At 39.4% G+C, this 21,414-nt stretch overlaps 1 protein-coding gene across 1 annotated transcript in view; it reads right to left on the reverse strand.

Moving 5' to 3' along the window:
- The window catches only part of LOC140242063 (uncharacterized), a 219,312-nt gene that overhangs the window by 97,635 nt on the left and 100,263 nt on the right, over positions 1 to 21,414 (reverse strand). The window contains exon 10 of the mRNA XM_072321825.1: positions 19,499 to 20,218. Coding sequence (XP_072177926.1) covers positions 19,499 to 20,218 — 720 coding nt within the window. The remainder of the gene's footprint in view (positions 1 to 19,498; positions 20,219 to 21,414) is intronic.

Below are 21,414 nucleotides of genomic sequence, written 5' to 3' on the forward strand. Positions count from 1 at the left end.
CACCAAAGCCAAAAGGAAAAAAAAAAAAATGTCTGCACGTTGGGAGCACAACCGTCCTTGTCAATGAACGCACTGACATCCAAAGCAGGCTCGCAGAAGCCAAATTCCCCCGCAAGCCAATTTATTGCAACGTCAGGACTTCGTCCTGAGCCAGCACCTTGTAACCCCTGTGTAGTCAGCTGGCTCTGGATAAACACACCGTAAATACATGTTGCCATTTAGAGAAAGATGATCGAAAACTATGGGAATTATAATATTGTACAGAGTCTCCCTATAAGCATGAACAGTAGGTCTTCTCATTCTTTGCATCTGATGGTAAACTCCTTGGAAATGTGAACTGGCCCTATATCAATTCATATTTTGTCTTTGTCCTCAGCACTTTTGGGGGGCTAATCATTGAAGTGCCAATTTTGACCTTTTTTATATACAATTTCTTTCTGAGGAGCGCAATATGTTATGCCTCCTAGCAAATATCTTTGCTGGACATTACATGAACATCAATGGTGTTTCTTTGCATTATTATTCTCTATTATGAATATATACAGTGACAATCACTGATATATACTTCTACATCACGTACACCTACTCCTATTTCAGGTGAGACAAATCAATTTTCATATATTTCCTCATGCTTGGCATTTGCTTGTATGTTTTCTCACATGTTATTTTTTACACATTATGTATTTAAAAAAATTAATGAAGAAAGAAATAAAATAAATGACTCCACACAAGAAGGACTAGTGCAGCCAAAGCCACATCTGGCTGTGTCTTAACATTGCAATGATAAATGAAGTGGTACACAAATTACTTCCCACTAAAAAAAAAAAAAAAATGCTACATACTGTAAATGTGATACACTATCTCGATACATACTTGTGATATCCACACAAGCATGAAAACACACATAGGGCCTACATAATTATGTAGTCCATATGAAACATCTTTTGTAACAGTGCCCACAAACAACTACAGTAGGGTTGAGTTCTGACGTTTTTGGCATGGCCATTGGAAACTGTCTCAGTCTGTTCAAACGGGCATGTCATTATTCTTTGGCATTGCTTTAAAGTGGAAAAAAATATCACATAAATTATAATCCCAGGTCTGCAAATTGACTTAACCTGTGACACAGAAGAAGATTTCTTCTTTCCTTTTCTTGTCAAATTTTGCCTGCTTATGATTTACACTTATCAAACAAGTTACTCTCCACAAAATGTGGGCCTCTCTTGTCCAACAACACATTGATTTTGTTTGAATAGTTTGATATATGACATGCATAAGTTGTTACTTATTCTGCTTCCATGGAATATATCTTCGTTTTTTGTTTTTTTGTTTTTTGGGGGGGGATTTTTGTATTTGAAAGAATTGAAAATAGAATTTAAAGAGTTAAAATGACAATTTAATCTTTAAGGTGTAAAGCAGTTGCTTTCAAGGTAAAATATGATATGATACTGACATTAAAAAAAAAAAAGGGTGATTTTCCATCGAGGACATCTGAAAAGCTCTTGTAGCCAGTGCAAAGGGTCATGATAAATTCATTGATACTAACACACACTCACACATGCACCCCCCACACACACACACATAACCATCACCCATAGCACCTCCCCCCCCCCCAAAAAAAAAAAAACAACAACAACAACTAAAAACATACATACATAATATAATAAAGGTAGGGCTTTCTAAACAGAGACATAATTGCAATAAACGGAAATAAGGGTATAAACACACTCTTTACTGATGTCATCAGTGGTAGATAGTAAACTATTTTTCTCCTCTTTTGTACCATGCCATCATTTCCTCTATTTGCCTATTTACATAACCTTAAAGTTGCAGGAGCATTACATTTTTATCATACTTAGGATCGCCTTCTTCATATAAAGTACATTCTGTCATAGGTGATTATACACTGTGTGTACACATGTAGTCACACTTGACTTTTGGGGGAAAGGTTAATGGGATGGTATAGTATTGGTGGAGACAAGGATTGGGCTTTTAACTTTTTGTGAGATACATACTGTATGAGCTGAAATTTTCGCGTACAGATATTTTCGCGAATTGCTACTTGGAGGACATTTTCGCGTATTGTTAATTTCACGGTTGCGAGGGTCTAATTGAACTTAGCTATTCGCGTGTTGTTATTTTTGCATATTGTCATTTTTGCGGTTCAAAGGCAATTCGCGAAATTCGCGAAAATAAAACCACCGCGAAAATTTCAGCTTGTATAGTACATGCATCAAGAAACCACTCATGAAATAGTACAGAGCAAACATTTTTAAGAGGAATTCAGAGTTTATTTGATGAAAATCGGTTTTGGCATGGCTGAGACATCCATAAACACAGTAAAACAAAGCAATCGTAATAAAAGGTTGGTCCCAACTTTTACTCGAATTGCTCTGTTTTGGATATCTCAGCCATTTCAAAACCAATTTTCATCAAATAAATGTTGAATTCCTCTTGAAATCACATGTTCTTTCACATTTCATAAGAGGTTTCTTATTATCTCAACAAAAAATGTTAGAAACCTAGGGTGGTATTCTTCCTAAGTCAGGATTTTTTCCTAAGTGGTATTCTGAAAATCTTCCTAAGTTTCTCCCTAAGAATACTTAGGAAGAAACTTAGGAAGGGGGCGGGAATATGCAAATTTCTGACTTAGGAAGAAGTTGGTATTCTAGAATGCACAAAATAAAATAAAAATACACGATACACACATCTGTACTTTTCAAATTGGCCAAAAAAAAAAAAAAAATGTGTGTAGAATGGCAGAAAACAATTAAATGAAAACACTTTGTGTGTATATGTGTGTATGTGTGTGTGTGTGTGTGTGTGTGTGTGTGTGTGTGTGTGTGTGTGTTCTGCGCCTGCTGTGTTAATAGATGCCACGCTAGTTACATTGTATATTCCGGGACTGCATTTAAGACAATCAATCAAGCTGCTCCTCAGAGACTGACATTTTGGATGGAGTTTGATCTAACTCTAGCTGCCTAAACAGCCTCCAAGCTCTCACATCTCTCTCTCTCTCTCTCTCTCTCTCTCTCTCTTTCTCCCGTCCACCCTGTGCAGGTGTAGTGCCCGGGTAGCCGTGTTTACGGGCAGAGCTCGACTTGGCATTTCCATGGAGACAAATAATGCCCCACAGGCATGCGACTGGTGTAAATCGACTCTAAAAATACTGTGATGTGCGATCCCGCAACATAGCACATATAATCCCAACATTCAAGCATAAGTAGAATGACTGATCCCAGTTCCTTTCATTTACATATTTCCTATCAAAAGTTATCCACGTAAAAACAAGAAAACAAACAAAAAAAAACCTGCATGTAGAATTAAGGGCCAGCATAAAACAATGAATGTTAAAGGGAAGGTAAACCCAAAGAACAATGTGGATTGAGTGAAAGCAGCAACATTAGTAGAACACATCAGTGAAAGTTTGAGGAAAATCGGACAATCGATGCAAAAGTTATGAATTTTTAAAGTTTTGGTGTTGGAACCGCTGGATGAGGAGACTACTAGAGGATATGACGTATGAGTGGACAACAATACAAAGAAAATATAAAGGAAATTCCACAAAAATTCACTTTTCTAGAATTATGAAAAAACAATGGACCAACCGCTTTCAGAAAGCAGGGGGAATAATTGCTACCCTTAACATATATCAATATGAAGTTGATGGAATTTGTAATTTTCATGAAAAATGGATTTTTGCAGAATTTTCTTTATATTTTCTTGGTATTGTTGTCCACTCATACGTCATAACTTCGAGTAGTCTCCTCATCCAGCGGTTCCAACATCAAAACTTTAAAAATTCATAACTTTTGCATCGATTGTCCGATTTTCTTCAAAATTTCACTGATGTGTTCTACTAATGTTGCTGCTTTCACTCAATCCACATTGTTCTTGGGGTTTATCTTCCCTTTAAATCTTTAAAACTGCAGTACAGTCCGACCTCCCCTACCCAGTCTCCCTTTATCCGGATCTCTCTGTTATCCGGGTGTGACCTCCTCGTGATTAATTTTTTTCTTCAATCTAATAATTATGGAGAAAAGATTTCATACTCAAAGAAATTCCTACACAAACTCACAAGAATTATATATTATTCCCAACATAATTACATACATTCACATCTAATTTTCATCTAAATAACATGCATTCGGAAATTCACTGCCAGTACCCCCAAATCACCACACGAACATGGACATTAAACTTTTAATTAAATGAGGGCACGGTACAGGGGATCGTTCTTTGGCAGCTGCGTGTATGTAAGCAGTGAGTCTCCCATCCAGCCAAATCCCTTATCCGGATGAGCACCATTCCTGACATGTCCGGATAAGAGGGAGAGGTTAGACTGTACTTTGGCGATATTCATCACTGGTAATCTCAGTCATTTCATACTCCTGCTGTTTTTAAGAAATTTGATTCATACGTCAAAGCTCCATTTTATAGTGATACTACCTTAAACCATTGAGGATGAGTCCCGAGTATACTCGGGCAGGTGTCTATGGGAAATGCGTGTTGTAGCAAAATCAAAATGTTCTCAACGGGTTAAAATAATGTTACATGTATGTTTGTCGACATATTTAGCCATTCCCCTTGTTAAGGGCAGTTACATGGCTCAGTCGGTAGCGCGTCTGCCTGGAGATCAAATGGCTTGGGTTGGATTCCCATTAAGTCTAGCTGAGCAACATTGTGTGTAATCATGCCATCCGCTCTAATATGAGGCAAAAACACTCTGTTCCTATGATGGGACATTAAACCGAGGTCGATCTGCTCATGTGTGAGGGAGTCATGACTCGCGTACATAAAGGATCCCACTTCATTCATTCATTAAAAAGAGGTAGGTACGTAAACCGCGTAAAGTGGTACACTTACAACCCACACCACAAAGTGGACAAACGATGCCGACTCCTTGTGGCTCTCCATAGGTGACAAGCAAGATTTAGCAAACAGTATGAACCAGGCACATTGTGACATAATTATTATAAAGAAGATTATTTGATGATGGAGTGTGCTCAGACTAGTCACTTTAATGTTTGAATATCATCTTGCACATCAATTCCTATAAATTATAATGAGCTATCCTGCAAGTTTGGTCCTTTTGATTTGTCAACCATTAACCCCTTGAGGACGAGTCCCAAGTATACTCAGGCAAGTGTCTACGGAAAATGGGTGTTGTAGCAAAATCAGCCCGTCCTCAATGGGTTAAAAGTAAGCCATCATTAATTATATCATTAGCAAAAGGACAAGGAAGATCAGTCCAATACTCTACGGAAGAATCTTTTAAAGAATACATGTAGCTTTATTTTCTTAAATTCCACTTGCAAAGATTCACTTACTGCTATTCACACACACACACACAAAAAGGAACAAGTTGTAAGATCTGGCACTACAACAGCAGAGTCCGGCACATCATCAATTATAACGCAGTCATATATATGTGCACAGAGTTATCTGATGCACCAACTGCAGACAACTATTAGCAGTACAGTGACAGTAGCATTTCCGTTCATACTCAGTCTCTACACTCATACCTGCACTATCAACAGTTTCTAAACTAGGCTCCCACATTTCACCAATCACCCCATCAGCCACACTGTGGCCGCAAGTGTGACGCTCGCTGCTGTCCCAATAAAGCTGCGATCAAGTCTAATATTTCAATCTGCTATTCCCAGCATGGACCGGGGAGTGAGTATCGCCATTCCTGCCAGATCATCGCGGATACAGTGTCATACTGACACTAATGTGGGCTGGCCAGCGGTCACTGATCTTGCTAATACTGCCTCTCATCAACAAACATTCTTGTCACACAATTTCCATCAACCGTCCCAAAATAGACAAAGGAAATCTGTATAACAAGATCTACTGCCCCTTCTTTGACAAAATATATATCTCCCTCATTCTGTTTCCCTTCATAAATAGATTTCTACTCAAATTAGTCGCAAGGCAAACAATTATTGTGGAAGATCCTCCGTTTATGATTTTGTAACTGGACAACTATGACAAGGTTACAAATAATGACAGACATGACTTGAATAGGGTAATATCATCAATGCAACCATTCTTACGACCCATATCTTGATTTCTTTTAAGCCATTTTTCTTTTCAGTCCCGACATTCTGTAGTTGGATTCTTGTAACAAAAACACATTTTAAAGAGGGGGTCATAAATGTTTTGTTTCCAATCCACTACAGATAAAGACCAAACTGCAATATTGTCAGATGGACAATTATCTAAACTTTATTAACAATTAATCATGGTGAAATTAACAGATAATCATTGTTATCATCATAGTTATTTGCACAAGTAATTGATTATATTAGATTTTTTTTATTTCTTATCTGTCCTCACATCTGCGAAAGGTATGAAGAATACTTAAAAAGATAATGAAACTTACAAATTCTTGATGTGAAGAGCTTCCAACAAAAAAGAAAAAAAATCTTGCATTTTCTTCAACCATATTTGTGTGGCTTTATAACCCTTCAAAATTTTGAAATATACGTAACAGAAGAAACAACTATAATGTTTGTGGTATCAAATATTTAAATTGGCATCTACTGCAGTCATACAATCTTAAAAAGAATATCATCTCAGTTCTGAATACCATCTAACTGAAGACCACTGAAGAGTTTTCATGAAAATTTATTTGTAACACACACACACACACACACACACACACATGCAAACACACATACACAGAGCAGCCTTGCCATGAGAGCACAGCCAATGACATGCCATGAGAGCATTTGAAATCCTGCCATCCATCTCCGAGGAAGAGAGTCAAGACGACTTCCCTGGCTTTTTGGGATTCCGCGGAGCATCGGCATTGAGATACGCTTGGGAAAACATTTCGAGGTCACAGCGCCAAAAGTCCAATGATTCTCGTCTATCCCCACCCCCATCCAACCTCCCCCTTAACCTTCCCCTCCACTTCACGGGAGAACGACTGAAATACTTGACTGATTAAATACACTCACGCACGGCAAATCATTCCAGCACGAGTATTTACCAAGAGATTTTAGGCCAGAAAAGACAAACGAATAAGAATTCCTGCCATGCTTGTCTCGCTGTCTATGCAGTCATATCATATGTCAATGTGAACTTTTCTTGTGTGCATGCCAACATCTTAAGTATGACAGCGGCGATGCACATTTCACTTGTGCCACAATTGACCGCATCGCTTTTGTTTATATTTCAATCACAACTAGTCGGATGGGGACTGCTGAGCACTTTTGCTCTTTGTGCATGGGGCACTTTTCCATAAATATGGGTCAAGAGAATATCCCTGATGAATCTATTGAGATTTACAAGCAGCGATGCTGACCATACCAAAGGAAAAAGCACATGACCTCCATTTAAAATGAACAGCAACTAACAAAATGACAAATAAACAAACACAGACACAAACAAGTTCAACTTCTCTGATGAGTTAGTTCCTCTGGGAAAAAGTCATTCATTAAAATCAAAAGATGCCTCAGGAGTTGGGGGTATCCTTTTTTTTTATCAATATGAAAAATTATATATCCTAAAATTTCATTTCAAAGCAGCTTACCTCCAATACAGAACAAGATACCTTTGGGCACTTTTAGACCTCTACATCTGGCCTGATGGACAATGCATTCATGTTAGGTGGGATAAATCCCCTTCTCATTCTAAACAAGGTGGCTCAAACAAAAACAAAAAAGACAAGTTGCCTTTCATCACCAGCTCACCTTTCAGAAGAGTATTCAGACCATAATACTACAGGTCACCAACTGATGCCAGAACAGGGCACAAAATGTAATCCATAGGCTGGTAGCATACTCCATCATGTTACAAAGAACTGTGCATGGTGCAGCACATGAACCTAGTGAGATCGTCTGTCAATTCACATAGAGACATGTACGTATTTGCGGCACCTCTGCCTGACATACCATAATTCTCTTCCCAACTTTATTTTGCACTAAGATTATAGAGAAAAAAAGAGCAAGAGACAGACAGACAGACAGACAGGCAGACCTAACATATGCAAAGGCACACTGGAAAATGCTCCATGGATTGGGACATTTAGAATCATTATTATAAACAGCACATACTTTTATTTTCTACAATTTGCAGTCAGCCAATTTCATATATTCTTCTTCAATAAAGGACACGCAGCACACATCAGATGAAATGATGTCATTGTTTGACAAGTCTTGTATACTGAAAGAATCCCAAAAGAGGCCGTCACAAGTATAAAGTCACATTGGCGGTGATACAGTTGTAGTTTAGGGCTCCATGAGTTATAACCCTTGGGCCCGAATTCACGAAGGTGGTACAAATTAAACCATGGTCGATCTAAACCATCGACAAAAAAAATGGGGCGCCAAGTGTTGCACGGAATATTTTGTTATGAAATTGGTTATTTCGTCGACAAAATGACCGTTTCGTTAACGAAATTATCATTTCGTGGATGAAATGTTCATTTAGTTACAAAATGTTGTCATTTCATTACAAAATAATCATTTCATCAATGAAATGACTGATTTCCTAACGAAATATTCCATGCGACACTTGGCGCTCCATGGTTTCATTTGTACCACCTTCGTGAATTTGGGCCTTTGTGTGCTTTCAGTATGAAACCCTTGGCTCTATGTATAATGTCAGAATTGCTCTGTGATGTAACAATTATTTTGTTAGAAATGATTACATTTCACAGAGTGACATTCTGAACCAGTGCGCTATGTCAGAATTTCTTTGTAATGTCAAAATTTGTTCTGTTAGAATTTTTTACATTCACAGAGTTAGGGTACAAAGCAGTGCGCAAGGTCACAATTGTTTTGTTGGATATTGTTACACTTCACAGAATGACGGTACGAAGTAGCGCATGATGGCAGAATTGCTTCATGATATCATTTCACAAATAGTATGTTTGTAAAAATGATGTCATAAAAAAAAATGACGATATTTCGCAAATAGTATACTATGGAGTATCAAACATGCCAACATGCCCAAACAGCTGAAAATACTCATAATCACAGGAAGCTATTTAACACAATCACCGGAGGCTAAATCTTTGATCAAAAATATAAATGTTTGATAGCTCAGAGAAATTTGAAAAAAACAGCAACAACTTTTATGACATTTCCATCCGTAATAGTTGTGCTCTGACGATATCATTGCCTCAGCTTTTTTACATGATATGTTACTGCAATCAATATCATGTTAAAAAGAAAATATACAACTTAAAGGTTTGCAGCTTTCTTAATTTTTGTCCAGCTATACCAAACATTCACAATTTTATGTCAACATATTGCCACCAAATTTCATGTTTCAATTTTTTTTTCAAATTTCAAAATTCCATGTGATACATTCTAATTGGATCTAAAGCAATGGGTTTTAATGCATGAAGATTTCCCTGCCCCCATGATCTTGGAACTTCATCTGTCTCTTTTTTTATAAAGACTTCATCATTATTGCTCAAAATACTCTCTAGGTCAAGGTCTAACCCCCTTACAACAGTGCATCATCAATGACAAGGACTGTATATTTCCCGGTAACCCCTTCCCCTCCATACAAACACACAATAATTTTACCTACTCTGGCCTCAATTTCATGTTTGTTTTGCTATTTTTCATCTTTTTTTTTTCCCATGCAGCCAGCTTCCACAGATAAACAAATAACAATAACAGTAGAACCCACGACCACAGATCCATGCAACTATATAACTTTAGGCAATTTGAAAGACACAATGTAACTACAGTACTGTCAAGTCTCTAGCTCACACAGGGTTGCAATTCCAGAGTATTTATTAATACGGCATTTGCACCGAATGTTGATACGGCTGTCACAGATTTGTGAGCGCAGGAACGTGTAACATGAACACAATGACTGCCTAATTACCAACCTTGGCATACAATGCTTTAAAATGTCATCATGTCAAAAACACTTATTAAAGATGTAACACCTGCAGAAGGGGACTTTGGTATCATTTTTCTCTGGTGACCACTATAACTTTGGAATAATGTTTAGATAGCAACACAAAGTACATGGATAAAACTTAAGAAAAAAATGACACATGAAGACTGGCAGATGATGTCTGAATGGAAGGTTGCCTCCTCATCATAGGTGAAAGGCCAGTTGTAGGTAATAAGACATTCTGATGACATAATGATGGCAACAAACTTGAGAATGATTCTGCACATACAGTCATAAACGCTCAACTCACCCACACTCATCACATCCCAAACGTCCTTCTTTGCCAGTCAGTCAGTCGCCACCTTCGCCAGCAAGTTTCCCCCTTGGCTCCAGCCAAACAGTCAACCATAGAGATGGTCCCAGCAGACGACGTATGTATGTATTGGATAGATCACAGACCGTGTACGAACCATTGACACAATCTGCCAGCAAAACTCCGCATCTGTCCCCCATTCCACAGTAACTTGGAAAAGTCCCTCTTTTCCTCCTTCTCCCTAGATCTCTATCTCTCCTTCTCGCTCTCTAAATTGTTCCTTCTTTCTATCTTTTTGTTTTTGCTTTGCAAACAAACAAAACAGAATGCCAAACTGCTGTCAAACAAGGTCACCCTGACTGGGTATGATCTATGATCCTCCTACCCCTCATCACAAAAATGTCCTGTGGTCCCCCAATTGGTTCTCTTCAGTTCAGTTCAGCTCACTGCTGTTCCTTCACAGGGCAATGACTAGTCTGAGGCATTGAGACAGCAGTTTACAGGCAACAGAGCAGTGGGCAATTTATGTTTTTATCAAATACCCACAATCCAGCTATCAGACACCCACATATCCGGTAGTTATGAAATGAGAGAGAGAGGAAAAAAGCAACAACAAAATACACTATATGTAATATCTCATATCTTTGGAAGGCAACGTTTGTGAAACCTCATATGGATTTTGACACCCACGCACGCACACACACACACACACACACACTCACAAATAAGGTGATCATTGTGTCATTTAATGGAGATTCACAAGGTTAACGTACCAAACACTCGATTAGGTCCAAATGCCACTAGTCACACTTGATAAACTAGCCAATCTTATCTTGTGAAAATTGGCAAAGGGCCTGTATGTAGCTCTCCAAGAAAGTAACAGGAAATTAAAGGATTAATCTTCTCAATCCTAAACAAGTACTTCCAGGTACTGACATAAGCTCCCAAGATTCAAATTGGTACCCACCCATGGGTGATGTTTTAATTTTGATGAGTACCGGCTTAAAAAAATGGATTGTGAATCCATTCATTCCTCATTATAACCTGTTACGATAGTGTTAGAAATTTTCTGATACTTTGTTAACTTCCTTCAATAACAGATACATTTTCACTGGTATTTTCTTTTTGCCTCTCTTTCTTGCGCCATGAGCATCTATTCATGATGGATACCGGCGCATTACATGTGTTCATATTATTATCATTATTATTTGCCCACTTTAAAGACAGTGATTCTATCAAACATGTACATGTACCCGTATATGCTGGTTTTCATAGGGTGTCATGCATAAAAACTGCAACTATTATGTTCACAAGTACATAAGCAAAACAATTACACATCTCACCCAAAATTATGTCAAAAAGCAATACGAGTTCAGACTTATTTCAGCCTTCCAAAACTTTGCAATACCTTCAAAGAACATACCAATTAGAAGCACTGATCAAATAGCGATGACTGCTCCAAAAAGGCATCATGTGCTATCTTTTAAACCTATGATACAGCCTCACCAGCCTGATTAGAAACCAAAACCAGTCAATTTGCTCTTCTTATACTGATACAATTAAACTGCCTTATCTCGATCTAATTGCCTAGTACTGAATAGATTTTTGGGACAAGTTCTCGAGTGTGTTTGTGATTGCTAGTTTCTATTGCGACGCTTCTTAATCTTGCCAACAGCAATTACACCATACCGATTAAATCAAGTATACGTTGCTATGAAGTAATGTGTCTACGTGTGTAATGATAACATGAAACACAGCTGAAAAATAGAGTAAAATCAGAGATAAATGTGTTCAAATTTGTTAAGATTTCTGGACATTTTCAAAGTGAATAATATCATAAGTTTAAAATTCATAAACATTTACATACATACCACTTTTCAGATTGAGGGACTGAATATAACTCTAACTGGATGGATATAAGAACATAGATCTCTGCTATATTGACAACAAAGTAGTACACATTGTTGCTGTTACTCCATATAGTGTTTACCACCATGGAACTTTGGCCCCACAGACTTACAAAATGTAGCTTAATAGACCAATCTTGCATTTAATGCTGACCAACTTGATCAAACCTTATCCACAGTACTTCTAGCAGACAAGAAGATCACCAAAGTGTACAATGAGCATGGGCAAAATGACTCAGATTAACTTCAGTCTACAAATACCCCGTCTGCAGCTTGTAAACAATCCCAGGCAAATCTCGTGGGTCTGCTATTAAGACTATTGCACGGATGCAGAAGTGTCAATAGCATGATGCTGGCGGTCCAGACAGGGAAACAGTTCTTCTCCTCCTCCCCGTCCTCCTCCTCCTCCTCCTCCTCCTACTCCTCCTCCTCCTTTACTTCCTCTTCTTCCTCTTTCTCATATTCTGCCCCAAACTGTTGTTGTTCATCATAATGATATCTCTACTTAAAATAGCTATTTCTGTCTTTACTTGTCTCCCTCCTCCTCACTCTATCCCTCCCTCCATCCCTCCATCCATCCATCCCTCTTATCTCTCCATCCTTTCAACATCCGTCCACATACTGTTCTTCTGTCTCCTAAAATTTCTCTACCCAGGCCTAAATGTACACTTTTATCTTCTACCCCCACATCCCTCTTTTTGCCCTTCCACACTCTCATCACTTGTTCTTCTTTCTCCTGCTCTCCATCATCTTCGTCCTTCATCATTTTCATCCTTCATCCCTGCTCGTTCATCCCATGCAGTCCTCCCATCTTTAATTCCTCATTTCCTTTCATCAATCTTTCCCTCCAATCGCCATAAATACTGTCTCCTCATCAATCTTTTTTCCCCTCGCTCCCTCCCTCTCTCTCTCCCCCAGTCTGTCGTCCTTTTCATTCTTCCTCTGTCACCCTCCTTCCATCAAAACCAGTTTTCATCTGAGATGAGGCGGCTGGCGGTTGAAGATTGGGGTGGGGGGGGGGGGGAGGGGGAGGGGGGTTGATGCCAAGTCAAAGTCTGAGAGAGGCTCCAATTCCAGGTCATGTATTCCCACCTGGCCAGGTCTCAGGCAAGAAAAATATTCCCCGGGGATTGCAGATGGAAATACATAATTTGGATGGGGTATATACAATTGCACAAGGTAGGCACTTCAATCTCTTGACAGACATAGATTTCTAAAGAGATCGAGTCACTTGTACTTTCCATCATCTCTATGTCTTTCTTGTGTTTTTCTCTTCTTCTTTTTTTGTCCCCATCCCTGTCCTACTTTTTGTCAGTGTATACACTTCATGGCAAGAGGTGGAGTTACATTGCACACGCAGGGTAGGATATGAGGGGACCATGTCTTGAATTTTCCACATACATGTACTACAAAAAGAAAGGGGGAATGCCTTCAATGATATGTGATCACACCGCCTAAAGCCTCAATGTTGACACCCTCTGTAGTAGCTATATTTTCTGCTCTGCAGGGCATGGGGTAAGATGGTTTTACTTAGACAACATCCATTACAGGACAGTATAATCTAAGAACTAGAAGCCCTAATTTTCAAATGATATGAGAGACTCTTAACGAAAGTAGGCCGTAAAATCGTTGCCTGAGTGTACAACTCACATGGTCCATATTTCTTATAAAATTCAATTGACAATTATATACCTTCAACAACTCAATATGAAATGTGAGATTCTCATTTCCTCTTAGGGTATGCATCAAGTACAGCTCAAGCACTCAAGGATTATGGGGAAAATTTAAGTCCATGATTGTTCAAGTCAAGGATAGTTTGAGCTGTAATTCCACAGGAAGGCCGTCAAATTCCATCAAGAATTCTCACCTCCAGAAAGAGCTTAATTGGTAGAAAGTATGGGCTACTACACTACCACTGCTATTTCTTGATGTAAATTGCAATCTAGTAATCCAGTCTTGTTTTTGGTTTTTTAATGACATATATGCAATAGAATGAGCTTATATACCAAGATTCAAGTCTTATTATCTTGTCTAGTCTAACTTAATTGAAAGAGACTTGGCAACAAAGAAATTTATTCTTTTGCCCCAGTGCATTTATAGTGACAATTTTATGCAAGTTAGTACAGACAACTCAAACTGTAACAGACATACATTTACCTGCCCCCCCCCCCACCATGGCATTTTAATTCATTCATAAACAACAGTTCAAAACAGTAGTTAATATATTTTTTTTTACTATTCACAACTTGACCAAAAATATGGCAAATCAAAAAAAATATTAAGTGTGTCAAGTAAATATGTTATCTACTATGCATGAATTATAGAACTTCATAAGCAATATGCTGAAACACCATTTTCTTGTTGATTATCGTCAGAGTGAAGATTTCAATGTACCTCTGTTTCATCATACGCCATAGGCCTTTGATAGATTCCTCTGAATTCTACGGGCTGACCAATTAGCCCATACTCATACTGCTTTTCTCGCTGGGGTGTCCCGAAATTAGCATCACCACCACACAAATGCACATCATCACCATGACACTCAATCACGGGGAAAACAAAGCAAGATACCATACCTACACTACATGTACAAAAGTGTATATCTTGTAGGCCGAATGTCAATGCATTCAATTTAACAGCTAGCATAAGCTGTGAGTAAAAATATCTCATTCTGCAAACTTGCACTGCCCATGTGAGCAATTTTCTCACTGTGCCATACATCATGCTCTAAAAGAACTTTTATTTTTTAACTTTGAAGACAATCTCCTTATAGCAGAGATAAGTCCTGTAAAATCAGAAACATTTGTGGCATGAAACTTTAATTGTGAATTGGAGTCAACGGTCTTTTTTGGGGCATAAAACTTTTGCAAATTGCCACTGGCATTCAATGCAATGAGTAGACAGAAACATTCATGTACAGAGCTCTAGTATCTGGGCTTCTTGCAATACATGTATCTGTGAAAGTTTTACGCACGCAAAAATGTCTGGTTTTACAGTAATGCATCACCCATTGTAGAGGTAGCACAGCTTGGCATGTGACAGTCACATGACCAGCGAGATTCAGGCGGCTCACCACCCGAGCCTGTGCATGACCTTTCAAATCTTAACCCACTGAGATACAGGGAACCGGGGATGTCGCGCATATTACAGCTATGGGAATTCAGCATAATCTCCAAGACAATGCATCAACACATCTTCACCTCATCACAGTCGATATTTCACCACACTGACATTTAAATGATGCGTCTTTCTCTTCTTTCTTGCCTGTTCTAATCTCCTCTCTTATATGATCCTTCTCTTTCCCATTCAATTTTATCCTTCTCTTTCCCATTCAATTTTCTCTTCCTTTCATTCCATACTCTTTCCACATTGTATCTCCTCTTGCTTCTACAACCTTTTCTTTAACTTTCTCCTACTGTCTATCTGTTTTACCTTTTCTTCCTTTTCTCTTTCTGATGCACATGGGCAAATAATCTATGATTCTTTCTTTTTCCCTCTCTGTACGTAATTCCTTTATAAATATTCTTCTTACCTTTCATGGGTAGATTGGAGGTTCGTAATTGTGAAAGATTTTACTTCCTGGGAATTTGCATGTGTTGTATTTTGTTTAACAGTTGCAAGTTTTATGGGTTTTTTTTCTGCATGTTGGCTTCTTACGTATGCTATGATGTGCAACTATGAGTCATGTTACATAGAAATGTTTTGATTTTACCATGCACTCACTCACTCACTCAATCAATCAATCAATCAATCAATCAATCCATTGATCAATCAATCCATTGATCAATCAATCAATCAATCCATCCATTCATCAATCAATCAATCAGTCGATCAATCAACCAATCAGTCGATCAATCAACCAATCAGTCAGTCAATCAATCAATCATTCAATCAATCAATCAATCAATTAATCCATCCATCCATTCATCCATTAATCAATCACACAAACAAACCTGTCCTCAATACATTACTAGAGTTTGCAATGCATGGCTCCCTTGCTTATGTATCAAAGCATAACCTTGTAAAATCATCTAAATTGGACATACAAAAGAAGAAAGAAAAGCATAAACTGATCATGTGTCCACATAACTCATATCTAGACATTTTTTACAGACATCGTTTAAGCATAAACGAGTGTGTAGAATTTTTTTTTTCAGTCATACTTAGCAACTGGTTGAAAGCATTTCACGGTTTAAGAATTGTAAAGATTTCTGTTTCTTTGTTGGTTCATTTAACTACAGATTTTCTGAGGCAGAATCACTATCCTAAATGCATTTAAGGCATTTGGGGGTGATAGATAAATGCACTCACGATTTCAAACATGTTTAGAAACACTGATTTGAAGTGGCATTCCGAGGGTGATTTGAAATGATTCTGAGACCACATTCGCCTATCTGCAAGTAGATACATACAATGCCATTTTGTAACCCGTTTATATCTCCATCTTTCGTCAACTTCCAGCTGTTTCTGGTGGCAGAGTAAAGTGCGCATCATTTGTTTTTTCTACTACCCATTGTTTGTGTGTTAATGATGAAGGCATATTTGGTGGTATGCAGTGGCATATGTAGAGAATCACTTTTTAAACCTTGTTCCCAAACGCCACTCAAAACACATTTTGAAATAAGATTTTCTCTTTCAAGTTACATTAAGCGCAGCCCAAGTCCTCTGGCTTCCGTGTCACTTTCTCTCCACCTTCTTTCTAAAGCACCATCTTTACATCTAAGGTGTTTTTCTTTTCTTTTTTGATCTACTTCTGTCTCTTCCTGTCTTTTTCTATTTCTACCTCTCTAGCTTCCTTATCACTTACTCCTGGTCTCTCTCTTTCTCTCTCTCTCTTTCTTACCATCTTTCTATTTGTTTGTTGTTGTTTTTTTATCTACCTTTGTCTCTTCTTGTCTTTGTAGTTCTTTTCAAGTGTCTGGCTTCATTGTTACTTCATACCTCTGCTCTTCCTCTTTCTCTCAACATCTTTCTATATATCTCTTTATCTACCTCCGCCTCTTCCTACCCGTCTTTCTATCTCTTCTGTATCTTTCTCTCCCACCATATTTCTACCCTTTATTTTAATCTACCTCTGCCTCTCATCTGTCTTTTTATCTCTTTTTTTCTCTCTCTCCCACCAAAAGAACACTTGTTTTTCTCTCTTGCAAGATCTAATGATCATAAGCTATTTTTCCTTCCTCAGAACACTAGAACACAAAAATCGAAATAAACAGCAGCTCATAAGGATAATAATAGCAATATGACCGGATGCACATTTATGGATAAATATAAGAACTCCCTCACGTTGGATTTCAAGGACTATACAGACTGAATGAAGCCATACATGAAGACGGTTCTCTGATCACCAATGAAGCCCCACAGAATCTCAAATTCAGCATAGTCAGGATGACATTTGAGCAAAAGGAAATGAATACCCGAAATATTCTTCTTCAACAAAACCATATAATTTGCAATGGGTTCTTAATCGAAGAAAGCCAAAGAAGTGCATTTCGGACAAGATTCATTACAATGACCACACAATGACCAAGTGCAGAGCATTTTCACAAGAAGTGGGACACAGATATATGCCAAAATTTGAAAGTGAAATTTGGGTAAAGTACACTGGATGAAAAGTACAAGTTGAGGCTCCTCAGACAAAAACTGTTTTTTAAATAAAGATGCTTAATTTCATTTATTACAATGGCTGCCAAATTATGCTCATACATGTAATTTGATGCTACCAAAAAATAAAAAAATAAATAAAAAGGAAGAAAGAAACTTGGGGGCATTCACTAAAAGTACCAGCAAGACTATCCAATGCTCAATCTGGAATTCACTACTATGGAGGGCATATATAGTCAAGGCGCAGGGACCCAGAAAAAATGACTTCGTTCAACCCACCCCGCAGAAAAGGTTTGACTGCATGGGGTGGTCGGTTGGACCCTGTGGAACACCCCTATGTAGTATGTGATTCCAAATTGTGGTATCAATAAAATTTTATAGGCCACTTTAGATGCGACAAGACCTTATTGTTCGAAAAAAGTCTGCGCTCGCCAAGACTATTACATGCACCACGAGCACTGCTCCAGGCGCCAGTGCCAGTGGTAGTGGTGCGTGTCAGGCGCATGGGTGGCGAATGAGGGCTGACAACTTGGTGAAGGAATCCTTCTAAAGGAATTCAATTTGCATAGATTCATGGGCAACTTACGTACTTCAAGCGGATCAACTGCTTGCGCCTTGCGGCAGCTACGGGCCTCCTACTGGTGTTCTGCGTGGACCTCTGCAGGCAATCTCCGCGACTCACTCGGAAAATGTTTTGGTCATGCTCAAAACTTGGCTGCGGGTAAATGTATCGGATTAGCGTCCGCACCTCCGGGCAACTACGGGCGAGATACCAGATAAGTACTGCCAGGTGCGGGCCAACTGCGGGGAGCTCCGGGTAGCTATTTTTTCCCCCGCAAGTCAACCCGCAAGGCTTCCCAAGGCAAGGTTTGACTAAGGCCTTGAGCATGCTCAAAACTTGTGAGTCGCGGGGGTTTGCCCGCAGAGGTACACGCAGAACACAAGTAAGAGGCCCTTAGTGCCAGACCTCGCAGGCGACTCCCACGCAGGTACTTCGCAGTCCCCGTATGTCGCTCGTAACTGAAAACGGGTCGGTTTCGAAGCTTTCACGCAGGTCACACGGAATACACTCAAGTAACAGGTAAGTAGCACGCGTCTAGCAGGTAAGACGCAAGTACGGAACTCGCCAACACCCTTGTCCGCCCGCAGAAAATTCTCCTGCTTGCTGGAAAATCCCTACTCGTTACAAACCGGCGTAGCTTACCCGGAAAGGTGTGACAGCTCCGTTAGTTTGCAGGCACAAACCTTTTTTTGGTCGAAAAAAAGCCTGCGTTAAGACTACTACATGCGCCACTGGCACTGTGCGTCCCCAAGAGCTTCCTGCAAATTGTGCCCGTGGTGCGTGTAGTAGTCTTGGCGTACGCAGACTTTTTTATGTTTGTTCCAACAAATAATGATGAAAAGTGGCCTGTAAAATTTTATTGATACCACAATTTGGAATTACATACTACCTGGGGGTGTTCATGGAGGTCCCATCTACCACCCTGTGTGGTCAAACCTTTTCTGCGGGGTGGGTTGAACGAACTCCTTGATTAAGCCCCTTACAGGAATTAGCGCCTTGACTAATAGTATCAAAGGAGAAAGTTGTCAGTGGGGATATTCGTCTAAACCTACAGAATTGGCCAACTCCTCCCTGTGGTCACCTGCTGTACCTGGATACTAGGGAGAAGGCCTGTATTGAAGACCACGCAAATTGTCAGGCAGCAATAGCACAAGGTACCTCAATTGGGCTATTGCGGTTCGTCAAGCAATCATTAATTTGACCTACTAAGAGCAGAAAATATGAAAGTACTTCAGAGCCTACCTTCTTCTTTAGGCGGTGTCCATATAGCTCCTTGACATGAAACACTTTGCTGTTGAACGATGGTATCCTCTTACACATATCCACATAGAGCTGCTTGGCGTGGTGGATCTTCCCAGCCGTAGACTCCTTGAGGTCGCCCATAACGGCAGCGTAAGTGGTGTAGAACTTCCTCACTGCCTTCTGAACAGCCTTTGAGCCTGAGCATCCATAGGGCAGGCAGAGCTTGATGGCATCCACAGAAAGCTTCTCTTGGAGACCCCTGTCCGCGAGGTCTGCACTTCCTGGGTCCCCAGCGACCTTCCCGGCCTGCGAGCCGTGGCAGATGGGCGAGGCGTCCTGCTTGGAGCTCTGGCGCGAGAGCCGGCGCTGGGCCGAGGCAAAGAATCCCACACTGGCCCCACCTCCGCCCCCGCCGCTGCCACTGCCACCGCAGTCAAGGATGCTTGTCTCACGGGTGGCGAGCTGGAGGGAGGTGTCCACAGTGTAGTTGTGCCACTCCAGCTCCGAGTCCACCAGTGTGCGGTTGCTGGAGCTGGAACTGGACAGCATCTGGTTGCTAGCCGTTGTGTGGAGGGCGTGGCCCGTTGCTGAAGAGGATGGGGTAGACTGGGCCTTCTGGAGACTGGTGGTGAGGTTGTTGGTGATGAGCTGAAGGGATGCTAGTTTGGCTGCATCCTCCTGACTACACGGCAGACTTCCGTCCAGGACGGACTTCTGGAGCTGCAACACACAGAGTAAAAGAGTAAAAATGTATGTTGAGTGCAATGCCGAACAGCTCTGAAATATTCATGTACCCTTCTCCATCAGTGAATTTTATATCCCCTCATTACAGCCACAACAGCTCATACAAGCAATGAGGTTTGTTCACTGATTTCTACCAAGTTAAGTGATGGCAGAATACATAAGCAGCTCTACTTAATTGTTAAATTGCTACTGATTTTAACTTGCAATGGCAGGTCTTGCATCAATACTGTATTGTAACAAAGCAAAGTAAAAGTTTATCTTTGAATGGATGGTTTCAGACAGCAATGTGTTTCATACAGAACCAATGAAATGCTCCCCCAACAATTTTAAGCATTATACATACTGTATATTGTAAGATACTCTTTTCCTTGATAAGGATGAAGTTTAGAATGCATATCTGGTCAAACTTCAGTAATAAACTGTGTATAACTGGAATTATTCAGAATCAGCCAATAACAATTTATAAACACATCACAAAATATTAAAATCATCTATAGACTGTCATAATTTTTATTGGAACGTATTCACTTCATTTGATACATGTCTCTTTTTTTTTTTTTTTAAAGTAAGCATCTCTTGATCTGTGACTGATCAATTGTGACCGTGCACCTCAAAACGAACATAAAGTCGCTCACACTGATTTTGCGTGAGGACTGAAAATAAGTGAAATGGGTCAACCTAGCCGAACTTGACTTTTTCATATTTTCTAAAAGAGCGAGTCTTCTTTTACATTATGCTAAAATTTGGTATCATAAAACGCGCAGGAGAGTGTGTTTTTTTAGCAGTTTATCTCGAACATTTTTTGTAGAATAGTGTGATTAGGTGTGTCTTTAGAATCCTTTTTTCATTTATGAAAAACCTTGTCCACACTCTTCACTTTCAAGTTTAATAATTTTTGAAAGGATATTGCTACTGCTTTGAAAGTTGGCACTGATTATGGACAGAATGTGTAAATGAGGCATGCTTAATTTCAGTTTAATCTAATAATCTCTTTGTTGTTGTTACTCTGGTGGTTTACTTCCTGTTTTTTGTCCCATTCATCCCACAGTCAGCACGGTTTGGTATTAAAGATTAAGCGCTTGAATAGACACTGTACTTCAGAGCCTCTTTTCTCAGTTCACACTTTTCCTGAGTTTGTGCTTTCTTTTCAATATTTAGATAGGTTAGGAGAG

The sequence above is a fragment of the Diadema setosum genome, chromosome 18 (assembly GCF_964275005.1).
Source record: "Diadema setosum chromosome 18, eeDiaSeto1, whole genome shotgun sequence".
Classification (NCBI taxonomy): domain Eukaryota; kingdom Metazoa; phylum Echinodermata; class Echinoidea; order Diadematoida; family Diadematidae; genus Diadema; species Diadema setosum.